The sequence below is a fragment of the Drosophila subpulchrella genome, chromosome X, assembly GCF_014743375.2.
Source record: "Drosophila subpulchrella strain 33 F10 #4 breed RU33 chromosome X, RU_Dsub_v1.1 Primary Assembly, whole genome shotgun sequence".
In the NCBI taxonomy this organism is placed as follows: domain Eukaryota; kingdom Metazoa; phylum Arthropoda; class Insecta; order Diptera; family Drosophilidae; genus Drosophila; species Drosophila subpulchrella.
Genome location: NC_050613.1, coordinates 19,901,436 through 19,915,281, shown reverse-complemented (window position 1 = coordinate 19,915,281; position 13,846 = coordinate 19,901,436). Strand labels below are relative to the sequence as shown.

At 54.3% G+C, this 13,846-nt stretch overlaps 5 protein-coding genes across 7 annotated transcripts; 2 read left to right on the top strand and 3 right to left on the bottom strand.

Moving 5' to 3' along the window:
- Positions 1-68: 68 nt before the first annotated feature.
- On the bottom strand, positions 69-1,084 carry LOC119556614 (39S ribosomal protein L16, mitochondrial). Of its 2 annotated transcripts, none has more exons than XM_037868929.1 (3): positions 930-1,084; positions 801-866; positions 69-729 (listed from the first exon to the last, which is right to left on the bottom strand). In XM_037868929.1, the coding sequence occupies exons 1-3, from the start codon at positions 976-978 to the stop codon at positions 113-115; spliced, it is 732 nt and encodes a 243-aa protein (XP_037724857.1). In that variant the 5' UTR covers positions 979-1,084; the 3' UTR covers positions 69-112. The 2 variants fall into 2 exon arrangements, with proteins under 2 accessions (XP_037724857.1, XP_037724858.1); XM_037868930.1 differs by having other exon boundaries at positions 801-863; positions 930-1,081.
- Positions 1,085-1,569: 485 nt separating this feature from the next.
- LOC119556020 (histone-lysine N-methyltransferase trr) lies at positions 1,570-10,267 on the top strand. Of its 2 annotated transcripts, XM_037867800.1 has the most exons (7): positions 1,570-2,145; positions 2,206-7,514; positions 7,584-8,108; positions 8,172-8,767; positions 8,831-8,960; positions 9,024-9,206; positions 9,282-10,267. In XM_037867800.1, the coding sequence occupies exons 1-7, from the start codon at positions 1,722-1,724 to the stop codon at positions 9,372-9,374; spliced, it is 7,260 nt and encodes a 2,419-aa protein (XP_037723728.1). In that variant the 5' UTR covers positions 1,570-1,721; the 3' UTR covers positions 9,375-10,267. The 2 variants fall into 2 exon arrangements, with proteins under 2 accessions (XP_037723728.1, XP_037723727.1); XM_037867799.1 differs by having other exon boundaries at positions 1,570-7,514.
- LOC119556029 (COA8 family protein CG14806, mitochondrial) lies at positions 10,246-11,102 on the bottom strand. The gene is made up of 3 exons (XM_037867810.1): positions 10,957-11,102; positions 10,631-10,900; positions 10,246-10,546 (listed from the first exon to the last, which is right to left on the bottom strand). The coding sequence occupies exons 1-3, from the start codon at positions 11,005-11,007 to the stop codon at positions 10,331-10,333; spliced, it is 537 nt and encodes a 178-aa protein (XP_037723738.1). The 5' UTR covers positions 11,008-11,102; the 3' UTR covers positions 10,246-10,330.
- Positions 11,103-11,557: 455 nt separating this feature from the next.
- LOC119556031 (UPF0184 protein CG14818) lies at positions 11,558-12,149 on the top strand. The gene is made up of 2 exons (XM_037867812.1): positions 11,558-11,735; positions 11,798-12,149. Exons 1-2 carry the CDS (start codon positions 11,657-11,659, stop codon positions 12,013-12,015), a joined length of 297 nt encoding a protein of 98 aa, XP_037723740.1. The 5' UTR covers positions 11,558-11,656; the 3' UTR covers positions 12,016-12,149.
- LOC119556023 (WD repeat-containing protein 18) lies at positions 12,076-13,830 on the bottom strand. Its single transcript, XM_037867803.1, has 2 exons — positions 12,980-13,830; positions 12,076-12,919 (listed from the first exon to the last, which is right to left on the bottom strand). The coding sequence occupies exons 1-2, from the start codon at positions 13,748-13,750 to the stop codon at positions 12,161-12,163; spliced, it is 1,530 nt and encodes a 509-aa protein (XP_037723731.1). The 5' UTR covers positions 13,751-13,830; the 3' UTR covers positions 12,076-12,160.
- Positions 13,831-13,846: the final 16 nt, after the last annotated feature.

Here is a 13,846-nt window from a genome sequence, read left to right as displayed (position 1 = left end):
GTTCCCATTGTAAAAGGCTAGGAAATACGGAAAAATTGTATTGAAGCCCCAAACTTAAACTGGTGTCGTAACAGATTAACAAAGCTTTCTTTATTGCGGGAGAGTCGTACGTCTACAGGTGCTTGCCGAACCACTTGTGGTCGACGGGCGAGAGCCATCGATGGCAGCCGCTCAGGTTGTTCTGGATCACGTACTTCATGGTAAATGGGTTCTGGTTCTGGCGGGCGTGCTCCTCCTCGGCGGCGCGCTGCTCGTCGAGCATCTCCTGGGAGACGACGGTGGCCTGGAAGGGCAGCTGGTTGGCCACCTGCTGAAGGAACGACTTCACCTCGACGAACTCGCACTTGCCGGCGATCTCGACGATGACTCGACCGGCCTTGATGGGCGTCACATAGTGATCGATGGCCCCCTTGCCGCCGCCCATGCGCTGTCCTTGGCCCTTCTTGGTAATGGGCTGCCAGGGAGCTGGGACGCGCCACGTTGCGAACATGGTGCTGACGTTCATCTTGCGACCGATGGTCAGGCGCATCATCTCGTAATGGCCCCAGCGCAGTCGTCCGCCGCCGGTGGCCACGATCGCGTACTGCTTGTGGAGCAGGGTGTTGTGCACCGTCTCCGGACCGCGCATGTAGCGTAGGCGCTTCTGCATCTTGGGCGGACGGATGTTTGGCGGCAGCTGCGGCTGGCGCTCCATGATCCTCAGCTTGGGCCGCTCCGGCTGCTCCACATCTGTGGATTCCCGTTCCCGGACATGTGGTTAACTTCTTGCATTATACAATGCTCCATGTGCAGCTACTTACTCTGGTATTTGATGGGCGGGGCGAAGTACTTGAGGCCGGCTGTGTTGACAATTGCTATGTTGCCTGCTGAAAGTTAGGGAGAAGTCCATCATCCTCGGTGCTGCTGGGGGAAACCCCTGTGCAACTCACCTGACAGGGTGTGCTTGAAAAGCTGTGTGACTGTTTTCAGGCTTAGCATGGCGGGTTTTTGTTTTAATTGATTATCTATTTATTTTTATAATTCCTTTTCTAAAAATGTGTTGCATCAACGGGGCAGCGTTGCCAGACCTGGATTTGATAGCACTATTTACTACTGTAACCAATTATTCGATAGGTAAAAATAGTGGCATTAATTAGGATAAATTCGATTATTTTGTCCTATCGGTCGGCAATAGCACCTCTCCACTAGCGCAACAAACAGATGCTCTAAGCTAAAAAAAATTGTATGGAAAAAATGTCTGATGGAATATAAAGCAGCTAAGCTATAAACGCTTTAAATTTTCAGTTATCTTTGTAAAAATAGGTAAATGAACCGTTTTCAAGATATATTTTTGTGGGCTCCCTTGGCCGTGTAGATAAGGCACCCAAAAAAAGCTATTGCGAGATGCAAAAGCTCAACTTTGCTCAGTGTAGAAACCGAATATGAGTTTTCCCCTTCTATCGTTATCGATAGGAAGATCGCCGTGGTGTGCACGCTCTATAACAGTGTCAATGTGGCCGGACTTTCGAAAACACCGATAGTATCGAGAAATATCGGCTGTTGTACCAGCTCTACTGCATACACGAAAATAAAAATTTTTTTGACAAAATCGTGCATGTTTTCGTTCGCTAAAAAAAAAAGCAGGCCGCGCGAGCCCTAGCTAGCTAGACCGCCGCCCTTCCCGTCCCACGAAACGCAGCGCATCGCATACCGCGTCCAGCGTTTCCACTTGTGTGTTTGTTATGAATATACCGAAGGTGACAACATCGCTTGGTGCCGCCGAAAAGGCGAAACCCGAACGTGTAGCATCCGTGGCCGCTGCTGCTGCCTTCAATGCGGTCAGCCTGCAGAAGCGCAGCGGCGCCGACGACCCGGCCACTCCGTCGGAGGATCCCTCGCGGAAGAAGGCCAGAACGGACCTTGCCTTTGGAACGCCAGTGCCAGCGCCCAGTTTGCCCGCCAAAGCGTCAACCGCTCCGCCGCAGCAGCTCCTCTACCAGCGGGCTGGCCAGCAGGTTAAGGCTCAGGTGAAAGGCGCCCCAGATCCGCAGGATGCCCAGTCGGAGGACGGCGCCTGGGACGCCCGCGACCAGCAGATTATAGTGTGCAACCTCGGCCCCGGCACCGAGATGGGTGCCATCAAGGCGGAGGACGCGGACAAGCAGAGTAAGTTCAGAGTGCCTCCAATGAGCAGTTTACCTAACCCATTTCTTTTCCGAACACCAGCCTTCGCCAGCTTTACCAAAAAGGAGGGCGCCTCCTCGTCGGCGTCGTCCTCCTCCTCCACCGCCTCCGTCATCTCCATCGAGCCCAGCGGCTCGGGGCAGGATCATGCAGACAATCCCGGCAAGGCGGCGGATCTCGACTACGTGCAGATGCCAGCCACCGGCGCAGATAACATTGTGACCGTGGGGAATGCCACGGGGACGGGCAACCAAACGGGTACGCCCATTGGACCCACCTCCACCATCATTTTGAATGCCAACAATGGGGCCACCGCAGCCAGTGGAGCCGGCACCACCACGATCCTCACCCAGAAGCCCGGACACACCAACTATAATATCTTCAATAGCACGGCCACTGGCAGCCAAACACCCACCACAACGCTGCTGAATCGGGTGAATCTGCACCCCAAGATGAAGACCCAACTAGTGGTCAACGCCAAGAAGCTGTCGGAGGTCACACAGACCACGGCCAAGGTGTCCATTGGCAACAAGACAATATCGGTGCCGCTGCTCAAGCCGCGCATGAGCGCCAGTGGAGCGGCCACTGCCGGAGGAGCCACGATTGTGGAGAGCAAGCAGCTGCTGCAGCCAGGTGGTCAGGTGACCACTGTGATGAGTGCCGCGCAGCCGGGCGGTGGTCAGCAGGTGCACCAGCACGGCCTTCCGCATGTACATCACGGATCACACTTCACCAAACTAATTAAGCGGGTGCCAAAGAATCCCGGCACCCTTGTCGCGTTCACGGGTCTGCAGATCAAGCAGGCGACCAAGATTGTGGCCACCAAGGTGGTGAGCAAGAAGATGTCACTGCAGCTGCAGCAGCAGCAACTTCAGCAGCTTCAAGTGACCAGCGGCGGTGGCTTGGCCCCGCCCACCGGCAGCATAGTGACCATCACCACCACCAATCCCAGCCAGACTTACGCAATGGTTCAGGATGCCGCGGCTTTGGGAGCATCATCCCATTCGGAAGAAGATGCGTCGGCGCCTCGCAAGATCAGCGCCTACTCCGAGAACCTGCAGAAGATCCTCAACAAGAGCAAGTCCCAGGAGGCGAGCGTCGGCCCAGAGGAGTTCGCCAACATCAACAGCGTTGTGATTAAGCCGCTGGACAAGAACACGCTCAACTGCCCGCCCAGCTTTAACATATTCAAACAGCAGCAGCCTGCCCAAAGTCAAACGATATCCGCTGTAGGCAGTGGACCAGGTACACCCGTGACGTTTACCATGACGCCGGCTTCAGGGAGTGCCTCAGATTTGGCCACCACCTCCACCGTCTCCGTGTCGGCGGGCACCATCTGCATTAATAGTCCGATGATGGGTTCTCGGCCCATCATCTCCATTCAGAACAAGAACATATCCCTGGTGCTGTCCAAGACGACGATGGCCCAGCAAAAACCGAAGATGATCACCACCACCACGTTGGCCAGCCAGTCGGCGCTGCAGATGCACCATGCCCTGGTTCAGGATTCGAGTGCAGACAAGACGGGATCTTCTGCAGCCTCTGGATCGGCAACCTCGGGTGCAGCCGCTGCAGCCGTTGCAGCTTCAATGCAGCTGAACACGCTTGCAAAACTCAGCGTAAGTCTGGCCCCTGAAGGGGTCAAGCTGGAGGAGATTGCTGGCGAAACAAAAGCTAAGCTGCTGGTCAAACAGGAGGCCGCCGTGAAGGATACGACTGTTACTCCGACGAGCGAACAGGAGCGCAGCGAGGAGATTAGCACGCCGGAGAAGCGTTTAAACGCCAACACGACAATGACGCCTATTAGCCAGATGCAGAATCAGGCGGCAAATCAAATTCAGATGGCCACTCCTACCTCAACCGCTTCGAGTCCCAGCACACCCAACCCTCCAGCAAATGCGACAGCCACACCGATCAACAATCAACGTTCAGGAGCTGAGGATTCGAATAACGCACTGCTAAAGCAACTGCTCCAAAACAGCAGCAGCAGTCACACCCTCAGTCTCCCCTCGACCCACGTTGGCTCCGCATCCACGACGGCACCTCTCTCCGCCCGCAAGGTGATCAATGTGCGAGCGCCTAGCATGGGGAAGGTCAGTAGCTTGGAGGCGCAACTGGCACGACCGGTGATTCCGCCGGTGCCAGCTGCTACGCAAGCGGCGGGTAGTAGTAGTAGCGGCAAGTCGGTGGCCACTTCAACGACAACTACAACGGTAGCCAGTGGAGGCCAGCAGGTGGCCACCGCCTCAGTGACTGGAACTCCAGTTACGGCTGTCGCCATCACCACACCTGGATTGGGAGGAGAGCCAAAGCTAGAGCAGAAAGCGGATCAGCCTGTTGTGGTTGCAACTATCCAGAATCAGAACCAAAACCATCCGCCACCACCACCACCTCCTCCGCAACAGCAGCAGCAGCAGCAGCAACAACCTCAGCAATCACAGCAGCAGCTGCAACAGATGCCCCACCAAGTCAAGCAGACAGTGCAGATTGTGTCCAAGGAAACATCGTTTATCTCTGGACCCGTTGCGTCCAATAAACTCGTAACGGAGGCCACTTCAAAGACGGCTGAACTGCTGCCTCCTCCGCCCTACGAACTGGCCACGGCTCCCATATCGAATGTGACCATATCCATATCAACAAAGCAAGCGGCGCCCAAGGAGCTGCAGATGAAGCCAAAGGCAATAGCCATGTCGCTTCCTATGGAGCATGGCGAAGAATCGCTGCCGGAGCAAGCGGAACCGCCGCCTCATTCAGAGCAGGGAGTCACTGTAGCAGGAGGAGTATCTCACACGGGAGGAACAGTTGTGTCTGCGCAATGGAGCAATAGTAACCACATAGAGGGAGGTGTGGGAGCCACAAAGATACCTTTCAAGCCTGGCGAGGCCCAGAAACGCAAGCTGCCCATGCATCCGCAGCTGGACGAAAAGCAGCTCCAGCAACAGGTGGAGATTCCCATGGGCGCCTCTCTGCCAGCCACACCGACTGGACAAACTGGACCGGAAAAAGTACAGCTCATCTCGACGCTTGCCAGTTATGTTAAGAAACCCGGCGGACCTGGCGAGGCGCAACCGATTCAGAACCAAAGCCAGGGCCAGGTACAGATGCAGGCGCAAATGCAGGCGGCCATGCAGGGTCAGCTGGCTGGGCAGATTCCCGGGCAGATCTCTGGGCACGTCCCTGGCCAAATACCCGCACAAATGCACCTGCAAGTGCAGCATCAGCTTCATGTGGCGGTACATCCCCAGCAGCAGCAGCAACAGCACCACCAACAACAAACTTCGACGATCCCAGTATCAATTCCTGGACAAGGTGCCGTGCCCATCCCCGTGCCCACCATTGAGCCCAAGACGGGGGACCAAAGAAAGCGCCGCAAACGGGAGGTTCAGAAGCCAAGGCGCACGAATTTAAACGCTGGACAGGCTGGAACTGTTAAGGATATGACAGGTACGCTGCCAGCAGGTGCAATGGTCCAACTGGCAGGAATGCCGCCGGGAACACAGTACATCCAGGGGGCGGCACCAGGCACTGGTCATGTGATCACCAGCAGCACCGGACAAGCAGGAGTTACTCTTGGAGGATTTGGGACCGTTCCCGGAGCCGGCTCCTCGCCCATGCTCAAGAAGCGAGTGCGCAAATTTTCCAAGGTGGAGGAGGATCACGATGCATTTACCGAAAAGCTCCTCACCCACATCCGCCAAATGCACCCGCTCCAAGTTCTGGAGCCGCACTTAAATCGCAACTTTCACTTTCTTATCGGAAGCAACGAGGCCTCTGCTGGTGGTTCACCCTCCTCCAACAGTTCCACGACATCGGCCAGCGGATCATCTTCAGCTGGTGGAGGTAAAATGAAGGGAGGATCTCTGGGGACTCGAGGCTGGCCACTGAGCAGGCATTTGGAGGGTCTGGAGGACTGTGATGGCGCTATCCTAGGCCGCTTTGGACGAGTGAGTCTGCCGGGGATTCCTTCGTTGTACGACAGCGAACGCTTCGGCGGAAGTGGAGGCCTGGTGGGAGGATCGGCTGCTAACCGTTCACCGTCGCCATCCGCGTCTCCGGGAGCTGATAAGATGCTACCCATGTCTAGCATCCAGAACGATTTTTATGACCAGGAGTTCTCCACGCATATGGAGCGCAATCCTCGCGAGCGCCTGGTACGACACATTGGTGCTGTTAAGGATAGCAATATGGAGACCACAGACCTGGTGGAAAGCGACGGTGTGGCTGCGTGGGCGGCTTTCCCGCGACTCACCCGCTATCCAGGACTAATACTGCTTAATGGAAACAGCCGGTGCCACGGACGGATGTCGCCGGTCGCGTTGCCGGAGGATCCTGTGACCATGCGGGTGCCCGTGTCGCCGCTACTTCGATCCTGTGGCGAGGAACTGCGCAAGGCACAGCAACTGGAGCTGGGCATGGGCTCCCTGGGCAATAATAACAACAATAACTACCAGCAGAAGAACCAGAATGTGATACTCGCACTGCCCGCCTCGGCCTCTGAGAACATTGCCGGCGTGCTACGGGATCTGGCCAATCTGCTGCACCTGGCGCCCGCCCTCACATGCAAGATCATTGAGGACAAGACGGGCGACAAGTTGGAGGACCAATTTATGGATCAAGACGATGAGAAGCACCGGAACGACTTCAAGCGACCGCTGACCGTGAGTCACGGACATCTGCGGAAGATCCTCAGTGGACGCCGAAAATTGTGTCGCAGCTGTGGGAACGTTGTCCATGCAACTGGGCTGCGAGTTCCCCGGCACAGTGTTCCTGCGCTGGAGGAGCAGTTGCCCCGGCTGGCCCAACTAATGGATTTGCTGCCCAGGAAATCTGCTCCACCACCGTTTGTTTACTTCTGCGATCGCGCCTGCTTTGCGAGATTCAAGTGGACCGGAAAGGAGGGTCAGGCGGAGGCGGCTAGTCTGCTGCTTCAGCCAGCGGGTGGGTCCACAGCTACCTTTTCCACTGGCGAATCGCCCAGCAGATCCAGCACCAGCTCCACGGCCCTGGCGGAAACAGTGGTCAAACAAGAGCCGGAGGACGAGGCACCAGACCAAACGCAGGGTGTACCCACTGGTGGCACCCCCACCAATATCCCCGTGCAGCGCAAGTGCATCGTGAAGTGCTTCAGTGCCGATTGCTTTGCAACGGACTCGATGGCCGTCAAACTGGAGTTCGATGGATCGGCAGGAACGGGAACTGGTGGGACGGGACCGGCCAATAATACAGTTTGGGAAACCGAGGCTAGTGGACTGCATCTGGAGGACACCCGGCAGTGCGTGTTCTGTAATCAGCGGGGCGACGGCCAGGCGGATGGACCCTCGCGACTGCTCAACTTCGATGTCGATAAATGGGTGAGTAATCAATGCAAGAAACAGGGTTGTGCATCCTAGGCTAATTTACATCATCCATTTACCATCCAGGTTCACCTTAACTGTGCCCTCTGGTCCAACGGCGTCTACGAGACGGTGTCCGGTGCGCTGATGAACTTCCAGACGGCTCTGCAGGCGGGACTGAACCAGTCGTGCAGCGCCTGCCACCAACTGGGCGCCACCATCAAGTGCTTCAAGTCGCGCTGCAACAGCCTGTACCACCTGCCGTGCGCGATTCGCGAAGAGTGCGTCTTCTACAAGAACAAGTCCGTCCACTGCAGTGCCCATGGTCATACCCATGCCGGCATCGCTATGGGAGCAGGGGCAGGCGCTGCGGCAGGCGGAGGAGCGGCAGGATCTGTGGCGGAGAATGAACTGAGTTCGCTGGTCGTCCATCGCAGGGTGTTCGTCGATCGAGATGAGAACCGCCAGGTGGCCACCGTCATGCACTACTCGGAGCTGAGCAACCTGCTGCGCGTAGGCAACATGACGTTTCTGAACGTGGGTCAGCTCCTTCCCCATCAGCTGGAGGCCTTTCATACGCCCCACTACATCTATCCCATTGGCTATAAGGTGGTAAGTATCCTCATAAAACCAGCAAGCTACATGGAGTATCTGTTAATACCATTTCTCCCACAGAGTCGCTACTACTGGTGCGTGCTGCGACCAAATCGTAGGTGCCGATACATTTGCAGCATCGCGGAGGCCGGCTGCAAGCCCGAGTTCCGCATCCTGGTGCAGGACGCCGGCGACAAGGAGCCGGAGCGCGAGTTCCGCGACAGTTCACCCTCAGCGGTGTGGCAGCAGATCCTGCAGCCGATCACGCGGCTGCGCAAGGTGCACAAGTGGCTGCAGCTCTTCCCGCAGCACATCAGTGGCGAGGATCTGTTTGGCCTAACGGAACCGGCCATTGTGCGTATCCTGGAAAGTCTGCCGGGCATTGAGACCCTAACCGATTACCGCTTCAAGTACGGCCGCAACCCGCTGCTGGAGTTCCCGCTGGCTATCAATCCGTCCGGAGCGGCACGCACAGAGCCCAAGCAACGCCAGCTGCTCGTCTGGCGAAAGCCGCACACACAGCGAACGGCCGGCAGCTGCAGCACCCAGCGGATGGCCAACTCTGCAGCGATTGCCGGCGAGGTGGCCTGCCCGTACAGCAAGCAGTTCGTCCACTCGAAGAGCTCCCAGTACAAAAAGATGAAGCAGGAGTGGCGCAACAACGTCTACCTGGCCAGGTTAGCTACCAAGATCTCTACCATACTTAACGATTTCTCAATTTCTCGATTTTCCTTGTCCAGGTCCAAGATTCAGGGGTTGGGCTTGTATGCCGCTCGGGACATTGAGAAACACACCATGATCATAGAGTACATTGGCGAGGTCATTCGCACCGAGGTCTCCGAGATACGCGAGAAGCAGTACGAGTCCAAGGTGAGTTTTGCCAGCCGGTTCGTTGCTCTGTAATCCGTAAATAATTCCTGACTGCTTTCACAGAACCGCGGCATCTACATGTTCCGGCTGGATGAGGATCGTGTGGTGGACGCCACTCTGAGCGGTGGCTTGGCGCGCTACATCAACCACTCGTGCAATCCCAATTGTGTGACGGAGATCGTGGAGGTCGATCGCGATGTGCGGATCATAATATTCGCCAAGCGAAAGATCTATCGCGGCGAGGAGGTGGGTGGTTTCGTGAATGGTATCGCCTACGAGTGCACCTGATTAATCTTGGTATTTCTTAATCGTCCGCTTTAGCTATCGTACGACTACAAGTTCGACATCGAGGACGAGTCGCACAAGATACCGTGTGCCTGCGGAGCGCCCAACTGTCGGAAGTGGATGAACTAGAGTCGGGAGGAGCCTCTGCCGGAGGACCAAAAGAAGCGCAAGAAGCGGCGACGTGCGCGTCGCTCCCAGTGAACATGAACAGGAATTGTTATATCTGATCAACAAGATAGATTTGCTAAGCAGTATAGACCGATAGACCGTGTACATATATACAATTATATATGCTATGTGCAGATATGCTCGTGGAGAGCATAGAACCTTGTAAGTTATGTATATGTGCCCACTGTAGCTAATTCGTATCCTATATATCGCTCGTAAGTGGAAAAGTGGAGAGTGTTTTCATAGTTTAAATTGAATGATTGCTATCGTTTCTATATAGAGAGAATATAAATATTAATATAAATGTTAATGCTAGGACATGACCACAGCCCCTGTAATGTATATCTGACCTGACCTGACCCGACCTGACCCCATCTTTCCTTACCTTACACAGCCACGGCCGCAGGAGCATCTTTTTTTTTTTTTGTTTTAGCACCATTTCCACATCCACATCCACATCCATCACCATTGCAATAATCGTGAGGATACTGACCGATCCCGACCCCCGCCCCGATGGCCGACCCAAAACTTGACTTTATGCGTGTGTGCCTTTCCCCTCTGTTTACCATTACTATTATCATAATTATAGTGGTTATCTTTCAATATTCGCATACTTTACATGGGGAGCTATCCCTGCTCTCCCACATGTATCCCCGTGTGCAACATGTACAACCTTCTTTGAATATATATATATACCGATAAGAATATAAATATCTATTTTTATTTTATTTTATTTAAATAGTTTTGCAATTACCTTTAAGTACATTAACTAACTCCAAGCAACGTGTATTTTTCATCCCCCTTTAATAGTTAAGTAAATTTTATGCCACCATTTTACACACACGATGGTTTTATTTGAAACTAAACTGGCGAAACAAAATGAATAATAAGGATAATAAGGACTAGGAATTTTGGACCTATGCTCTCCGCTTGGCGAGCGCGAGAAGCCTTTGGAGCTGGACGGCGCCGGCCAGGGTGAGGATGTCGAAGTTCTTGAGGTACCACGAGATGTTGTACATCATGTGAATGCGCCAGTTCTTGTCGAGGAAGGCCTTATAGAAGTGGCTCATCTGGTCCGCCGACACTTCGTTGGTTCCGCTCTCCTTGTGCAGCCGGATGAAGTCCTCCTTCTCCTGCTCAACGAAATCGAAAGGGACGGGATTAGAGGGCGTCAGAAAGAGACGGCAGATGAGATCTCGAGATCCTATAGCACATACCTCGTAGAAGCGCTTATTGTGCCTCGTCCAGAAGTCGGTGTTCCATGCCTCCACCTCGATTCTCTTCAGCCGCAGACTCTTCGCCAGCCGCGTCTCGTCGTCGTCGTAGTGCCGCACATACGGCCGCAGGTTGGACTGCGCATCCGGTGGTCCTATATAGTCACACTTGACCGCCTTGGGATCGGGTTTGTGGGGCAGCCCGACCACAGCCTTTTTTTGTGCGGGTGGAGGCTGTGGCTCCGATTGTACGGCGGCATAGCATCGTGGCAGCTGTGAAAGTTAAGAATAGAAGTACTGGACATCCGCCGAGGGATCAATGGACTTACGCCGAGTTGGGAAAGCAATATCCGGGGCTGGTACTTAAGGCATTTGTTCATCTTTCGATTGTTGTGGTTTATGTTATGTCAGTTCACCAGTGTGGCCGGCTTGAGCAGTACGACACGGTCTAATATGAATATTATGGGTATTCGGCGGTCTCTGAGCAATACATTTTCCCCAAGCTTTCGTTTTGTTCGAGAAAAAGGAACCTACAAAATATTTTTATCTGTAATATTTATGCCAGAGATTTGGCTTAAAATTAAAAAAAAGTTAACCATTTCAAGTGACAAATTGTTAATAGTTCAAATTGATAATTATGCCAATGAAAAATGTTATAAGCTGATCTGTAGTACCTGTAAGATTTCAAAAAGCCAGCTCAATGGATGAAAACCGTTTATAATTTAAAGATGGCTGCTCTTCCGGTCGCCATTCGATGGAAAACAACCGTTGGTTTGGATCCAATGCGGACTAGAGATGGGCAAACACCGTGTCTTTATTCGTGTCACGAACTACTACCACAAGTTAAATGTATCTACAAACAGGTGTTGAGTACTTGCTATTCCATTTCAGGAATCCCCCTGTTATTTTAAGCTAAGCGATTTGCCCATTCCAAAACTATCGACCATCTCTAGCGTTTATAGCCGTCCCGTGACAATAAATCCACTGGAAAATACAAACAGGGAAAATTCGGGGAACAGTCCTGGGAAAATGTCACCCAAGAACAACCACGATCCCTCTTCGTCCGGCGACTCCGGCAACAGCAATGTCCAGGAGGCGGATCTCCAAGGTGAGTCTCGCTGGCCCCCCTGATTCTGGTCGGGATTGGCACTAATGGCATGACCCCTGCAGAGATGGAGGACGTGAACAACAGCCTGGACGCCCTCAGTTGCGCCCTGGACGCCGTGGAGCAGCGCACGGACGACATCATGTCCCAGTTGCGTGAGCTGCTCAACTCCAACCGGGAGATCCGTCGCCTGCTCGCCGAGGAGAAGGACAACGCTCCGGAATCGGAGTCGGGCGACGACAACATGGACGGCCAGTCGGCCAGCGAGAGTGCATCCAAGTAGTTACCACCTACAATCAGTTATTGTTTTGATCACCCTAATCGTTTCTAGACACAATCTGTGTTTTGTTTTGTTTTTTTCTTCTATTATCATGTATTATTGACTCTTAACCTAAGTAAATGTAATTTGAAGGCAAATCTATAGTACACTAGTTTTGACGCTGCTTCTTGCGCTTTGGTTTATCCGCCGTGATGTCAACCAGGGCGGGCGGATCGCTGGTGACGTACTTAAACATGAGGTCAAACAGGCGCTTGGACTCCTCCTTGAGGCGGGCATTCTCCGTCAGCAGCTTCTGCACCTCCACGTCACTTGTCTCGGACGTAATTGGCTCATCCTCTGCATCAGATTGAACTTCCTCTGCTCCGGATTCTTCCTCGGCTGCGGATTCCATTTCCTCGTTTTCGGATTGCACTTCCTCCGCTGCGGATTCGACTTCCTCGGCTTCCACTTCGGATTCAGCTTCATCTTCCGCATCACCTCCCGTACTCATGGACGCTATTAGTTTCAGTATTATCTCCTCATCCGTGCCTGGATAACTTATGGTGTAGTCCAGCTCTGGTGTTTTTCGTCCCCTGGAGCTGGCCTCATCGATCAACAGCTCGATGCCATCGTTGTCGTCCGGCGGACTGATCATCCGCTTCAGACTGTCGGCGAACAGCTGCGGCTGCTTGTGCTCGGGCAGAAAGATGGCGGGGCTAAGCAGGCGGATGCGCAGGTTGGTCACCGAGCCGTTCTGGGGCAGGCTCTTGATCAGCTGCCTGCTGCCCACATCCCAGACGCACACTTGGTTGTCGTCGCCGCCGGAGACCAGCGTTGAGGCGCTCAAATTCAAGGCCAGACAGGTGATTGCCTTGCCGGCGGTGTGGCCCACAAAGGCCTGAATTTCCTCCTCCTCCAAGTGGTATTCCTAAGCAAGTAAATGAGTTAGTTGGCAAGAAAGGAAAAACTCACGAGCAGAAAAACACACCTTCATGCGCGGAGCCTTTTCCATGTGGAAGGCGAACACCTTGCCGTCGCCGGAGCCCACATACACCGTGGTCTCCATCTTGTTGACAATCACGCTGTGCAGGGCCACCGGGAACACCACGCTTAACAGAAGGACGCCTCCGCACAGGTCGTACACCTTGCAGCAGCGATCCAGCGACACCGTGTACAGATAGGAACGGATGCCACCGATGCCCGAGTACAGATCGGTGATGGCCAGGCCGTGATCGTTGAAGCTATACAACGGATCAGTGCTATCCTTGCCGCCGCCCGTGTCCAGCGGGGCGGCCGAGAAGGTCAGATCCCAGACGAGCACGGATCCATCCTTGCCACCGCTGATGAAATGCTCGCCGTTGTCTGTGAAGCGCAGGCAGGTGACCGCCTGGTAGTGCTTGGACAGGGTGTTCAGCATGCGACCGGAGTTCATGTGCCACAGGTAGATGTTCTCCTGGATGCCAGCCACCAGGAAGTTGCCATCGGGCGTCAGTGCCAGCGCATTGACCTTGCCGGGCACCACGAACCGCAGTCCGGCCATTTGCTCCTGCTTGTTGATGGGCCAGACGTGAAGCAGTGGCTTCGCCGAGTTGGCCGCGAAAACATAGTTCAGGTGGATCATCTCCAGGCCATGGTGCTGGGCACATCCGCCGCCCTTGTAGCGCATGAGGTCGGTGCCCGTTCGCAAATCCTGCACGCTGCACGTGGTGTTGTCCTCGCTGCCCGTGCTGATGAACAGGGCCTCCACGGCGTCTCCCATTTTCGCTGTAGGTTGTTGTTTATGATCACTTCATTTACAAATTGAACCGAACCGGAAATGCGGCAGTTTTGTGATCGATCACAGAGAGCGTGATTT